Source organism: Phascolarctos cinereus, unplaced genomic scaffold (assembly GCF_003287225.1).
Source record: "Phascolarctos cinereus isolate Bilbo 61053 unplaced genomic scaffold, phaCin_HiC Scaffold_1;HRSCAF=81, whole genome shotgun sequence".
Taxonomy (NCBI): Eukaryota; Metazoa; Chordata; class Mammalia; order Diprotodontia; family Phascolarctidae; genus Phascolarctos; species Phascolarctos cinereus.
Window position 1 is genome coordinate 193,685,453 of NW_027555514.1, and position 14,015 is coordinate 193,699,467.

The 14,015-nt window shown below is 41.5% G+C and overlaps 1 protein-coding gene across 1 annotated transcript in view; it reads left to right on the forward strand.

The window, feature by feature from the left end:
- Nucleotides 1-14,015, forward strand: part of LOC110218753 (maestro heat-like repeat-containing protein family member 1) — a 73,180-nt gene that overhangs the window by 11,689 nt on the left and 47,476 nt on the right. The window contains 9 exon segments of the mRNA XM_078150101.1: nucleotides 395-473; nucleotides 1,221-1,331; nucleotides 7,846-7,919; nucleotides 10,716-10,832; nucleotides 11,120-11,164; nucleotides 11,741-11,885; nucleotides 12,422-12,465; nucleotides 12,721-12,880; nucleotides 13,908-13,960. Of these exon segments, the coding sequence (XP_078006227.1) occupies nucleotides 395-473; nucleotides 1,221-1,331; nucleotides 7,846-7,919; nucleotides 10,716-10,832; nucleotides 11,120-11,164; nucleotides 11,741-11,885; nucleotides 12,422-12,465; nucleotides 12,721-12,880; nucleotides 13,908-13,960 (828 nt within the window).

The following is a 14,015-nucleotide window of genomic DNA, read 5'->3' on the forward strand; positions in this document are numbered from 1 at the left end:
GAACAATTCCTTCAGGGTGAAAACAATACTGGCCTTCTATGTTCAGCACTGGAAGTCTAGGGAGTCTTCTGGGATGCAGCTTTCTGTTTTCCCTATGACTGTCCCCTGTTTCTTCTGCTCTTTGCTTTAATTCTCCTCTCAATGCGAAGAATAATAGCTTCTTACAAAACTCCTCTAAGGTGGCTTATCCCATTTTGTAGATTAGGAAAATCAGGCCAAGAAAAGTGAAGAGATTTGCCTACACTTACATAGCTCATTTGTGGGAGAGCGAGGGGTGTAACCCAAGTCCCTGACTCCAACTTCAGTGCTCTTTCTATGAAAGTGGGTTGCTTCCCATGACAAGGGTCTCCTATGGGTTCTTGTTTCTCCCTCTAAACAATTTCTCTTCTTACAGATGATTTGGAAAGTTATCAATTCAGATTCACATACACTTCAGAATCACAATATGGCCTTGAAGTCCTTCCATATTATGAGTAAGAACACAGGGGCCCTTGGCCTGAGCTAATCAGTGAGGAGGGAGGGGGTTATGTGGGCCACCTTCATTTCTGCCTAGCCTGGAGACTGCCAAGGCAAGGAGGACTATATTTGCCCCAGAACCAGCCCTTTATCTTCTATGGAAAGTGGGGTTGGGGTACAGTATTTCTCTTCTTATGGATAACTTGCCCAAATCTGAGGCTCAGAGTAATCTCTATCTCTACCTCTATATATCTCTATCTCTATCTCCATATCTATATATCAGCTCTGCATGGTATGAATTCAAAGTGTCTAAAAATACCCCTTCCTCTGGTCCCTATAATCTTCTTGCAGAGGTGATCTAAGCCCAGAGAGGCAGAGATATAATTCTAGTAATGACAAAGATAAAAGACTTATTTGTCATAATTAGGCAATGGTGATTGGGAAGAAAATGGGGGTAAGGGTGAGTTCTAAGCCCCATCAATGATCCTGTCTTTTCTGCAACAAGTTAGCTTTTGGTTAACAATCAGAGGCAATATGATATTATAGAAGGAGTTGAGAATTCAAAATCAGAAAACTTGGGTTCAGATCCCAGTTTGTTTGTGTATTTTCTGTGTGACTTTGAAGAAATCGCCTTGCTTTTCTGGGCCTCAGTTTTTCCATTTATAAAATGAGGGGCCTGGACCAGATGACTTCTAGATTCCTTCTCATTTGTCCCCTTCCCACATGTACTTCTTCCACTCCCTTGAATTCTCTTCCCCTGGCAGCACGGCTATGCCACCAAGAGATGGTCAAATTGTTCCTGAAGAGCATGAACTGCAGGGACATAACCGAGGTGATAGTAACACTCCACATCTTCAGAGACGTATTCCAGGAAGGTGAGTGTATTCCGAACCTGGTTATTGTTGACGAGAGGGAATGGGAAGGCCTGGGTCTAGCAGAGTTTCTTCTTTTCAGAAGCAACGTGGTAGAGTGAGAGAAGCAACATGGTATAGTCGACTTGGAGCTCTAGTCCCAGCTGTGAGAGCTCGGGCAAGTCATTCATATCTGAACCTCAGTTTCCTTGTCTGTACAATGGGGATGATAATACTTGCCCTATCTACCTCATAGGGTGGTAAGATTTAAATAACATAAGAAAACAGATTGTAAAGTTACATACCAATATAAGTTATTATTATTATTCATCAAAAACTGGGTGGGTATTAGATGCCCTAGGGAAGATGCAGCTGTTTAACTTACAAGGAATAAAAATAGACCCACAAGTTCTATCAGAGCATCTTGCAAGTGGCAGAAGAAGAGGAGAGTAGTATGGTGGTCAGTGACTCAATGTAGAAGAGCTATTTGTTGACTAATAATGCTAGTAATCTGCTGCCTTCTTGAACATAAATACAGAGAATCTCCCAAGACTTGTCACAAATGATACTAACAGATGGAACTTAGGAAGGGTCAAAATTGCAGAATCTTGGGCATGCAGCTGAAGACTTTGGGGGCACATGAATTAGACAGTTTTACCCATTGAAGGAAAGGAACTCAGAAAAGTAGATTTGAGAAATGAAGGGTTGGTTGAGAAGATGCTGTATGAGAATGGGACATGGATTTATGGATCACTATTCAAAATACAGGACACCTCCTAGGACAGGGATGGAGTACATCTAATAAGAACCGATAGCAATATATTTGCCTGGAGTCTTGCAAATCTAATGAAAAGAAATTTAAGCTAACAACAAGGGGTGTGTGTGTGTGTGTGTGTGCATGTGTGTGTCTATGTGTCTGTGTGTGTATGTGTTAGAAAAGTTCCTATGTATGTTGGCAAACAAAATAATTGGCTACAAAGTAGGAAGAATGGCAGTTGAAATCCCTAGAAGTCAACAGGAAAAAAAATTTAGAAAGAATTAATAACAAAACTCATGACTTCAGTGTCTATATATAAATGTACAGATATGGCTAGCAAGCAAGATTAGTAAGAAATCCTAATGCAAGGACACAAATTTGGCCTTTTAGTTAGTTAAATGATATCTATGACTGGATTGTTGTTTGTCCTTCATCCTGGAAGAGGACTATGACATCAGGAAGGAGATGCCATGGCTCACAAGTGAATTTGACATCAGGAAGGAGATGTCATGGTTTGCAAGTGAATTGGATTTAAGTGAGGCAGGGCTGTGCAAAGTCACCAGCCTCACTCTCTTCTCCAAAACCATCTGGATCCAATGGCAAGATATAGATCAGGATGACTGGAGATGGCCTCAGATGCAGTGGGAGGGCTTAGCCTTTTTCAGCTAAGGTCTTTCCCAGGTCTCAGTTAGTCTCAGGCAACACCCATTATTGATTAAGGCTAGGCAGAAATGAGGCAAAGAATGACCTCTTTTACCTACTTGAAAAAATAAAATCAATCTGGGAGAGATTTCCAGTCAAAACAGAAATAATTTCTATTTACATGCACTCTGAACCATCAGAATCCAAACAATGACCAAATGAGTCTTGGGCTGGGACCTACTGTTAGCCAATGATAGCCAGAATGAATTGGGTTTAAGACATGATCCATAAAAAAGAAATCTAGCCCATAAACCCCAAGACATCTTGCTAGGTTTTAATAATCAAAATTTATATTCCTTTGGGCAGAACACCTTCCTATTAAGAGGAAGAGGAGGGAGAGGAGGGAAAGAAGGAAAGGAAGGAAGGAAGGAAGGAAGGAAGGAAGGAAGGAAGGAAGGAAGGAAGGAAGTTAGGAAGGAAGAAAGGAAGTTAGGAAGGAAGGAAGGAAGGAAGGAAAGAAGGGAGGGAGGAAGGAAAGAAGGGAGGGAGGGAGGGAAGAAGAAAGGAGCTGCATTGCCCAACTGGAACTGGCCAACTGGGTCCTCAGTGGGGCAGCTACTACTATTCACAGGTTATTGTTTTCTTTGTTCTCAAAGGGGACCATGACATCAGGAAGGAGATGTTGTGACTCGCAAGTGAATTGGATTTAAGTGAGGCAGGACTGTGCAAAGTCACCAGCCTCACTCTCCTCCATAGCCATCTGGGTCCAGGGGCAAGATATAGATTAAGACAATTGGAGATGGCCCCCCTATGACTGGAATATAGCTATGAAAGGATATACCTTATTAAAAAAAAATAAGGCAGGTAAAAAGGAACAGGCAGCATTGATTATTAAGACAATAAGTTCATATGAAGAAATCCAGGACCCAGAATCAGGAAACATAGGGAAGAGCATTTGGGTGAAGATCAATGGAGGAGGAACTGGAAGCTTTATTGTCAACAGAGTATGTGTATAGAGGACTAGCTAGACATAAAGAGGAAGTAGAGTTATTTGAGAAGCAGGATCATAAGTTTGGCACAGAAGCATGTGGAATGATTTTTTTAAACTTATTGAAAATATTCTTCAAAAGGTGGAGGAAACAATGGAAAATTAGGTTCTGGATCCAGTTCTCACCAACTGAGCACTGGTTTCTCAGTCAATCAAACAGTTGGTAAGCATTTATTAAGTTCTTTATGTGCCAGGTATTGTGGCAAAAGACAGTCCCTGTCTTCAAGGAGCTCATGATCTAATGTGGGGGGCAGCAAGCAGATAAATATGTACAAACAAGTTATATAAAAGACAAATAGGAAATAATTAACAGAGGGAATGCTCTAGAATTAAAAGGTATTGGGAAGCTGGACCTTAAAGGATGTCAGGCAAATCAGGAGACAGAGATGAGGAAGGAGAGCATTCCAGGCATAGGGGACAGCCAGAGAAAATCCCTGGACCCATGAGATGGAGTGTCTTGTTGGGATTGGAGAGTGTTTTGGAGCAGAGGGGGGAACGTAAGGTTGAAGAAGGATACTAGAAAAGTAGAGGAGAACTAGATTATGAAGGACTTTGAATGCCAAATAGAGTTTGATCCTAGAGATGATAGGGCGTTACCTGGGTTTATTGGTTGATGGGGTGAAAATGATGAAAACCTTTTGGGGAAGTGACCATTCTATCTTAGAATTTGTGACAGATGAGAGAACAGGAGGGTATAGGTTGATATTCTGCCTAGATTTTTGAGACAGCGTGTTTTTAAGAGTTGAGATGAATGATAGCAACATCAGATGGACTAAAATTCTATAGAAAAAGCAAACTCAGGAGATATGGGAAACTTATGAAATTCTAAAGATTTAAAAAAATTCCATTAAGAAGGAAGAAAGGGAGTTGTCTAAAGAAACACACAACAGATACAGTGTCCCAAAAATTTTAGTTTTGTTTTGAGTTATTGAAACTTATTGTGTGCGTGTCTATGTTCATACTAAAAATGGAAAAATTGAGAAGTAGGAGGAAGAATACAAAAGCATATGAAAATCTTCTCTTTTGCTGGATTGTCATCTGTCTATATATGCTGTTTCTTAACTGTAGGTGTGATTGAAAGTGTAGGTTGACACCCTTTTGACTCTCTCTACCCCCTTTCTCTTGGTGATCTTAGCTTCCAGGGGTTCAATTATCATCCCTATGCAGATGACTCCCAAATATATGTCAATATAAACACATATGTCTGAATTTCTCTGAAATCTAATCCCAGAATACCAACCGGACATCTCTACCTAAATGTCTCATAGGCTTTTACACGTCCAAAATAGAACAGCTTCTTATCTTCTCCCTCCTCCTCCTCCTCCTCCTCCCCCAAACTTATTTCTGTTCATTCTTCCTTTCTGCAACCTCAGAGTCATTCTTGAGCATACCTCTTCTTCAACCCTCATAGCTGATCTTTTGCTGAGTCTTGTTAGTTTGATTACACATCTGCCTCTTTTTTTCCCCCACTCACTCTACTTTGTCTCCTTACAACTAATCATAAGAACAATTGTAATAACATCTTAATTGGTCTCTACTTCTGGACTGTCCCCTCTCTGATCCTTCCTCTGTGCTGCTGCCCAAATCATTTTCTTAAATCATTGATTTGATGATGTTACTCACCTTCTCTAAAATCTCCAGGGCTCCCAATTGGCTCTAGTATACACTATAAATTCTTCAATTTGGCATTTTCCCAATATGGCTCCAGTTTGACCAAAAAGTTTTAGGTGAATGTCCTAGAACAAAAGTCTCTTACAGTAGTCACTTAATTTTCATGTGGAACTACTGGGTTCTATCCTTGACCACAACCCTTAAGGATGGAAAGTGGCTCCTCTCTATGATCAATATTTTAATACCTTCTAAATAAAAAAGAGGGTAGTTCCCTGGGATGGAAAAGAGAGCACTTTTCCTAGGTGGGTCACAAGCTACTTGCTTCAGGGGATGGGAAAGGCAATAATTTTATTGAGAAAAAGTACTCTTTGTTCAAAGTGTGGTTACTAGATTTCCATTTCCCAGACCTTAGCCTTTGTTCTTGGCATTCTATACCCTTTCCTAAAGGGAAGAGTCTAGAAAGGATTGTAGGTTGGAGAAAATATCATTTCTTCGGATTTTCAGTTGAAGGAGGTTTTTAGTATGCACAAAAAGTGCTGCTATGAATATTTTGGTACATATGAGACTTTATTTTGTCTTTGACTTCATTTTGATACATGGCTCTAACACATGATCTACACATAAAACCAATTTACCTTTATTTATGTTTAATAGGGCAGACATTACCCTAAAAAGATGCATGCTCATCAGTGTAGGTAATCAAAGTGTATTGACTATACGTCAGTACAAATATCAGCTTTCTTAGGAACAAATCACCATGTCTTGTACCTGCGCTCACAACAAGATTCCTTCTTTGCCTAGAAAGTTATGTGTCTTCCTCCAAGGTGACATTCTGGTAAGTCTTTGTCAATCAGCACTATACAGATATTTGAATTTCTGAGTGCGGAAATGTCTGTCCCAGGTGTGACAGAAGAGCAGGCTGAAGGCTGCTGAAGACCTCCAGTGGGTTTTTATTATTCTGGCTAAGGATGTTTAAATGTTCCATCTAAATCCTGATTGGTGATCCTTCCTCATTTCTTATAGCACAATAGTATTCCATTACATTGAGATACCATCATTTGTTTAGCCTCTACCTAATTGATAGGTACCCCTTCAGTTGCCAATTCTTTGCCACTACAAAAAGAGCTGCCATAAATATTTTTGTACATATGTGTCCTTTTCACTTTCTTTGATCTCTTTGGGATGTAAATGTAGTGGGGCAGTTGGGTTAAAGACTGTGCAGTTTAATAGTGTTTTTTAGGTATAGTTTCAAATTGCTTTCTAGAATTATAGAACCAGTGTACAGCTCCACCAGCAGTTTATTAACGTACCTGTTTTCTCACAGCTCATACAGCATTTGTCACTTTCCTTTTTTGTCAGCTTTGCCAATCTGATGGGTGTGAAGTGGTACCTCAGAGTTGTTTTAATTTGCATTTATCTAATTATTAATGATGGAAGCATTTTTAATATAGCTATTGGTAGCCTGGATTTCTTCCCCTGAAGATGTTTATTCATATTCTTTGACCATTTGTCAATTGGGAAATGTCTCTTATCTGCATATGTGATCAGTTCTCTATACATGTTGGAAATGATAACTTTATCAGAGAATCATGACAAAGATTTTTTTCCCTGTTTACTTGCTTCTCTTATAATTTTAACTGAACTGGTTTTATGCAAAAACATTTAATTTTATGTAACCAAAATTCTCCAATTTTATTTCCTACGATTCCCCCTTTAGTTCTTATTTGGTCATGGACTCTTCACCTATCCATAGATCTGACGTAATTTCTTCCACACTTCTCTAATTTGTTTACAGCATCACTCTTTATGTTTAAATCATGCACCTATTTGGAACTTCTCTTGGTATACGATGTGAAATGCTGGTCTATACCTTGTTTCCACCAGACTCCTTTCCAGTTTCTCCAATCTATATTTTTTCAAATAGTGAATTCTTGCCCCAAACTGGGATCTTTGGGCTTATCAAACATTAGGCTACTGTGCTCATTTGCCTCTGTATGTTGTGTGCCTAATCTATCCCACTAATCAACATCTCTGTTTCCTACTCAAGACCCCGTTGTTTTGGTGATTTCAGCTTTGTAGTATAGTTTGAGATCTGGACCTGACCCCCTTCCTTCTCACAGGAGGGAGTCCCTTTGGCAATGGGGAACCACTGAAAGTTTTTGAGTCTCAGGAGTGATATGATTAATGTCATTATAGAAGTAAAGGATATAGAGCTACCTTGGGCTTTAGAAATGATGTTGTCTAACTCCCTAATCTTAGAGATGGGGAAACTGAGACCCAAAGTGACTTGCTCAATGTTATATAGCTAGCATTTACATACATGAATGTACACATACATGTACACATATATAAATATCTATAATCTTATATATTTAAATGCTGGCTATAATTATATAGGTAGTAAGTAGCAGACAATGCTACTTGGACAATGGAAGAAGGGAGGAAATTGACTACTACCTTGCCTCTGATCTTTCCTTTAGTGCCCCAGACCATGGAACTAAAGGCTGAAGTGATGGAGACCATTATAAATTTAATTAAGGAGAACTCCAAATCAGTGAGTATGGAAGCAGTGAACAGGGCAGCTACTTTCTTTAGATTCTGAGAGAGTATCAAAGGGAGGATTCAGGGGTGGTGGTGGAGGGGAGAGAGGAATCTGTCAGCTTTGGGGAGAATGTTGGGGAAGTCAACCTTAGCTGCAGGGTCCTGCTCTTAGTTCGTATTTGTCCATTTCCCACCATCTGAAGCAGGTTCAAGAAGTTATTCTCCAAAGTGGGAGGAAGATGATGACTGGAGAATCGGTTAACAAACAAATTTACTGAGTATCTACTATATTCAAAGCATTGTGCTGGGTGCTGTATAATATACAGGAGCTAACAGTCTAATTGGAACAATAAGACCTGCACTCATGAAAAGATAAGAATTCAAGAACAATCCATAGATATCACAGTAGTATAGAGGAGATCACTTGGGGCTTGCTTGGATGATTAGGAAAGAATTTGCTCCTTTGATCATTCCCTCTGTGTCTCCCATCAGTCCCTCGCTATACACTGGGTCATTCCCTGATGCCTACAAACACTCTCATATCTCTTTGTCCTTAATAAAACCTTTGCCTGAGCCTGCAAACCCTTCAAGCTATCATCATCATCATCATCATCATCATCTCTCCCTGTGTCTCTGTCTCTCTCTTTCCTTTAATAGTCAACTTCTTAGAAAAAACTGACTACACTCATTGCCTCCTACCCAGTTCTTGATGCCTTACTATATTGTAGCCCCACAACTGGACTGAAACTGTTCTGTCCAAGGTTACCATTGATCTTTTAATTGTTAAATCCAATCATATTTTCTCAGTTCTTATTATTCTTAACCTCTCTGCAGCTTTTGAAATTGTAAGCTACCCCTTGCTTCTGGAAATCCATCCCTTTAATATGACCAGAATAGATGACTCATTATCTTCCCTTTTAAACCTTTTTCTTCTCTAGACTTCTCTATACCTATTGAGGGGACCACCATCCTCTGAGTCACTGAGGTCCGCAACTTCAGAGCCATCACTGATTCTTCACACTCTTTCACCACTGCCTGTCTCCACCACCACATCCAATCTGTTGCCAAGTCTTGTTAATTTTATATCTACAACATTTCTAATCTCTGTCTCCTCTTCACTCACAGAGCCACCATCCCTTATCACTACTCACCTGGACTATCGTGTCGTTGTTGTTTAGTCATTAAGTCATGTCCGACTCTTCATGACCTCATGGACCCCAAGGTTTTCTTGGCAAAGACACTGGGGTAGTTTGCCATTTCCTTCCCCAGTGGATTAAGGCAAACAGCAGTTAAGTGATTTGCCCAGGATCACACAACTTCTGTTGTTGTTTAGGTAGTTAGATGGTGCAGTGGATAGAATGCTGGGCCTGGAGTCAGAGAGATCTGAGTTCAAATCTTGCCCCAGACACTTACTAGCTGTGTGACCCTGGGCAAGTCACTTAGCCTTGTTTGCTTCAGTTTCCTCATCTGTAAAATGATCTGGAGAAGGAAATGGCTCTTTGCCAAGAAAACTCCAAATGGGGTCATGAAGAGTTGGACGTGGTTTAAATGACTGAACAATGACAACATTGCTTTTGGATAAAGCACAAACTCCATTATTTGGCATTAAAATCCCATCACAATCTGGGTCTTTACTTTTGTAGTTACTTCTCATTACTCTCTGTCGTGCTTTCTAAATTACAGCCTAAGAGAAATCATCTGAACTCCAAATTTCATCTCCTGCTTCTTTGCTTTAGTATACCATGCTTCAAGTCTCCACTCAGGTGCCTCTGTCTATGCCCTCAATATGCTCTCTCTCTCTCTCTCTTTCTCTCTCTCTGTGTCTCTCTTCTCTCTCTTCTCTCTCTGTTTCTCTTCTCTCTCTCTCTCTCTCTCTCTCTCTCTCTCTCTCTCTCTCTCTCTCTCTCTGTCTCTCTCTCTCTGTCTCTGTCTCTGTCTCTCTCTCTCTCTCAAAATTATCCCGTGTTCACTTATCTGTTTACATGTTGCATTCCTCAGGATTATGGGAGCCCTTGAGGACAGGGAATTTTTCATTCTTCATCTTTATATGCCCAGAACTCAGAATTTAATTGAAAGAGGAGGATAGATTTGAATTAGGCTTTGAAGAATAAGGTATAATTTTGACAACAGGATTTGGAAGGGGAAGTGGGTTGGACAGCTAATGGAAATTCTAGGAATAGTAGGAACAAAAGCACAGAGAGAGGAGTACAGAAGCATGTTTGGAGGGCACTAATAGGCCATTTTGGCTAGAGTTGGGTAGGTGTAGGTGGGTGGGAAGGTAGGAAAGGTAAGTTGTAATCAAAATTGAGGAGGCCTTGGAATAGTATTAGGTTAAGGAATTTGGCCATTATGCCAAAGAACTTATCTTTAGCTTTCCATTAAAGTTGTGAATGGATGTCTTTTTTGGACCCTGATTCTTCCCTTTGATTCCCCCACCCCCACCCCCAGCCCCCATACTCATAGTCATGGAGATAATGAGGAGAAGAGTTATTTACAAGAGGAGGGTTTGTAGGGGGGCCAGGCTTAGTGCTTGGGTATTCCTAGATGGCTAGTGCAAGAAGGGATGGCTGTAGGCCTCCGGATAGTGATCAGAAGGAGCTAGGACCATTGGCTAAGCAAGGTTGAAAACATATTGGACTAGGATTGAGGAGATTTGGGTTCTGATCCCAGCTTTGATACTAACACATCATTTACTATTTGGAAAGTCACCTTATCCCTCTGACCCTCAGTTTTCTCATCTTTAAAATCTTCAAAGGTACCTCACAGTTTGAATGTTCCTTAAGTATATGTTATGCCACTTATGTAACAGGTACGCTTGCCTCTACTACAATTTATTGAAAAACTAGGTGCCTATAACTACTTCACCTTGCAACAAGGAGATGTGGTCATTAACCATCTCATCAAACTCAGTGAGATTGGATCCATAGTGAGTAGGGGAAGGGTGAAGGCTGGGCTGTAAGGGGGCCACATAGAGAGAAAAGGGTTAGAGTAGGGCTTGCAAAAGGGCTATAAAAAGGGTAGGATTGGGAACATAAGGGATGAGAGGGAGGGGAGGGGAGGCTAGAATAAGAGTCAGGCTCAGATTATGGGGTACAGCCTAAAATGCCTTCTATAGCCTCTGGGCTTGGATTTTGACAGAAGGAGGGTGGAGCTACTGACCCAGGAGGCTTAGATAGGGTTGGGCTGACTTTTCTTTTTTCTCATTTCCTTCAGAGTGATGAGGAAACCCAGGAATTGTCAGTCAGTATCCTACATCTGGTATATACTCCTGGAAACAAAGAAGCCTGGCCTTCTCCCATCCCCTTTCAACTTAGCCCTCAAATTGCCTCTTCCCCACTAGCATCCTTCCTCCAGGGCTAAGGGGCTACCCTAAGAATTTCACTTACTTTTGGAATCTCTTCTCCCTATCCCCATCTCTGCTGGCTGTTCTGCCCCCTGGGGCAGACAGAAAAATAGCCTTTTCCCTAAAAGTCTCCATGGTGGTAGGCTGCCCTCTTGCCCTATGCATTTTCATGTTTCATGACCCTAAGTATCAAGGGAGGTTTCTTTCACCATGTTGTGTATAAGATCATTCCTGCTGAAGTTGTCCTCAACCAGAAATGTGTCCTGAGAGCCTTAGCACACTTTCCAAATGTTGTATGGGAGGAGTAGGTGCATGGGCCGTAGAGATAATCACTCTCCCTTGCTCCCTTTCCCCATCTTCCCATAAGGACAAAAGATGATGGTGCTGAGAGCATGGTGCTCTAGCCCCCTGTAGAGGTGGTGGTAAGGATTGGATAGTGGAGCCTGGCAACTGAAACTGTTGTTGAAATTTGCATTCCATGTTACCTCTAGGTGGCCCTGCTCAAATTGATAAATGTGTTGTGTCAGCCTATGAGCCCCATGGCATTTGTGCCCCTCTGCAAGACTGCCACTGATGTCGCATTGAAGGTTCAGGACTTGGGTCATACCCCCTACCTTGGCAGCCATCATTTTAACCGTGAGCTGGAGGCGTTGGGTTTCCCTGGAAGGGGGGAGAAAAAGAGAGACAGGAAGAGAGAGAGAGTGAGAGAGAGACAGAGACAGAGAGAGGGAGAGCACTTAGAAATATGGATGTGGGGCTGGAAAGAACATGAGGTGGGAACCTTAGTGACAGAGCTTTATACCTTTGGAAGGAGGACAATGAGAAGACAAGACCAGAGCCTGGGAGTAGAGCCTGGCAAAGCAAATGGCCAAAACTAGAGAATAAGGGGACTAGAGCACCAAGTGGTAGATAAAGCTTAAGGATGTTAGGGGTGGAACAAAGAAAGAGTAGCACTAAGAAATCTTAAGAGAGTGCCTTAGGATGGTGCATGTCCCAGATACAGGGTCTCTCTAGAGTTCCTGGTTCTAATTTTCTGTATCATAGATGCTTCTTTTCTGTCCTTTATCTGTGGGCTTAGTCTTGATCGGGGGGTTGGGGATGGACTGTGTTAGAGATAACACACCTTGACCTGGATGCCTCCTGGTCTTTTCTTTTTCTTCTCTTTTCTGCAGCTACTGAATACCCCTCCCCACAGGTGGTCTTTGTCACTCTGCTAGTAAGTGATGCTATAGGTAACTGGTTTGGGTCTGGATGGGGAATTTGGAGGCATGGCTAAGGAGTATGGGGTGTGATTGGGGTCAGGAAATTTAAGGGAGGGGGGCCTAGCAGCCTAAAGGGCAATGACAGAAATGTGGGAAAAGGGGCTGGAATTTGGGGACCTAAGGTTGACCTCTCCTGTTACCCCTATGTACATTACGCCTTTACCTGGATCATTTCTTGCTGTTCCTCCCACCCACCTCTTCCTTCCCAGATGTCTTCTCTTATGCCATATAAAGTAAAGGATTTTGGCACAACCTCCCTTTGGCTGTTGCATGCTCTTCACCCTCTCAACTCCCTGCATCCTGTGATCAACTTCAAACTGGGCCAAGTGTGGAAAAGAGAAATTCCTAAAATGATTCAGATTTTGGAGAGTAAGGACAGGGGTTGGGAGAAGAAAAGGGAGCGGGGAGATTCTGGAACAGAAGGAAGCCAGGGTGGGAGATAGAACCACCCTGGGTTGGAGGGAGCTTAGGGGCATTCCCTTCCCTATGAGACTTCCATGTTCTTCATAGACAATAGTCCACGTTCAGTAGGCTGAACATGGTCTACCTCTAGAGTAGGTCAAAGCAGAACCCAGTCAAGGCATTTTTGTATGCCTTAGACAAGGCTTGAATCTCAAACCTCTCCCTGCCAAATTAAAATAGGAATATAATTCTTCCTCTTAATGGAGTAATTGTAATTTAGGGGTATCATAGTAATAGCCCAATACATTCATAGTTGCTTATGGTACAATTGCAAATTTAAAAGTGGTTCCAAAAAATAATTTTTTTTCCTTGCCTAACAGCATCATCAGAACAAGTGTGCTTTGTACCATTGTATCCACTGATCCAGTGGTTTGTAACTCATGGTACTCTGAGGAGCTCTGCATTTCTTATTTCCTTTCACACACAAATTATACCACAAAGAAATTGAATTTGCAGAAACATTTGTCATTACATTTTATGGGGTTGTGTTGAATAGAGAATTCTCACTAAAGCTCATTTTCCTTCATGGTCATATGCCACGGAGATGTTCTCATTGAAAATGCCTGGGGAGGCGTTGACTCCTGGCTTTGGCCTGCTGCTCTATGCTATGAAAGCTGTTTCTTAGCTTCTACTGTGCATAAGAGTGCTGTCTTTAGCACTATGATACATGCAACTGACATATCCTGAGCACATTCCCAACATATATAAACCAGACTTTTCAGGCACCAAAAAAAGTTGCATTGAGTAAAAGTTACATTTTAAAGGGCCCTTTGTGTGTCGGACCCTAGGCAGCTGCCTACTTTGCTTAATCCTGGAACTAACTCCAGGTTCAATGTCCTCTTCTACTTCCCCTTGATAGATGAGTGGGAATCTCATGTCTTTGAGGACTGACTTTAATGAGACGAGCCCTCTTTTTTTCCTCTCTTAAATTTAGGGCACATTGAAGAGGACTTTATTCAGAAGGAGTGGGAGAAAAGGCTTCTGCTAGTGAGAAATGAGACATTAGTTCCCTTTTCTCATGTCTCTACCCTTTCTGAAGGAG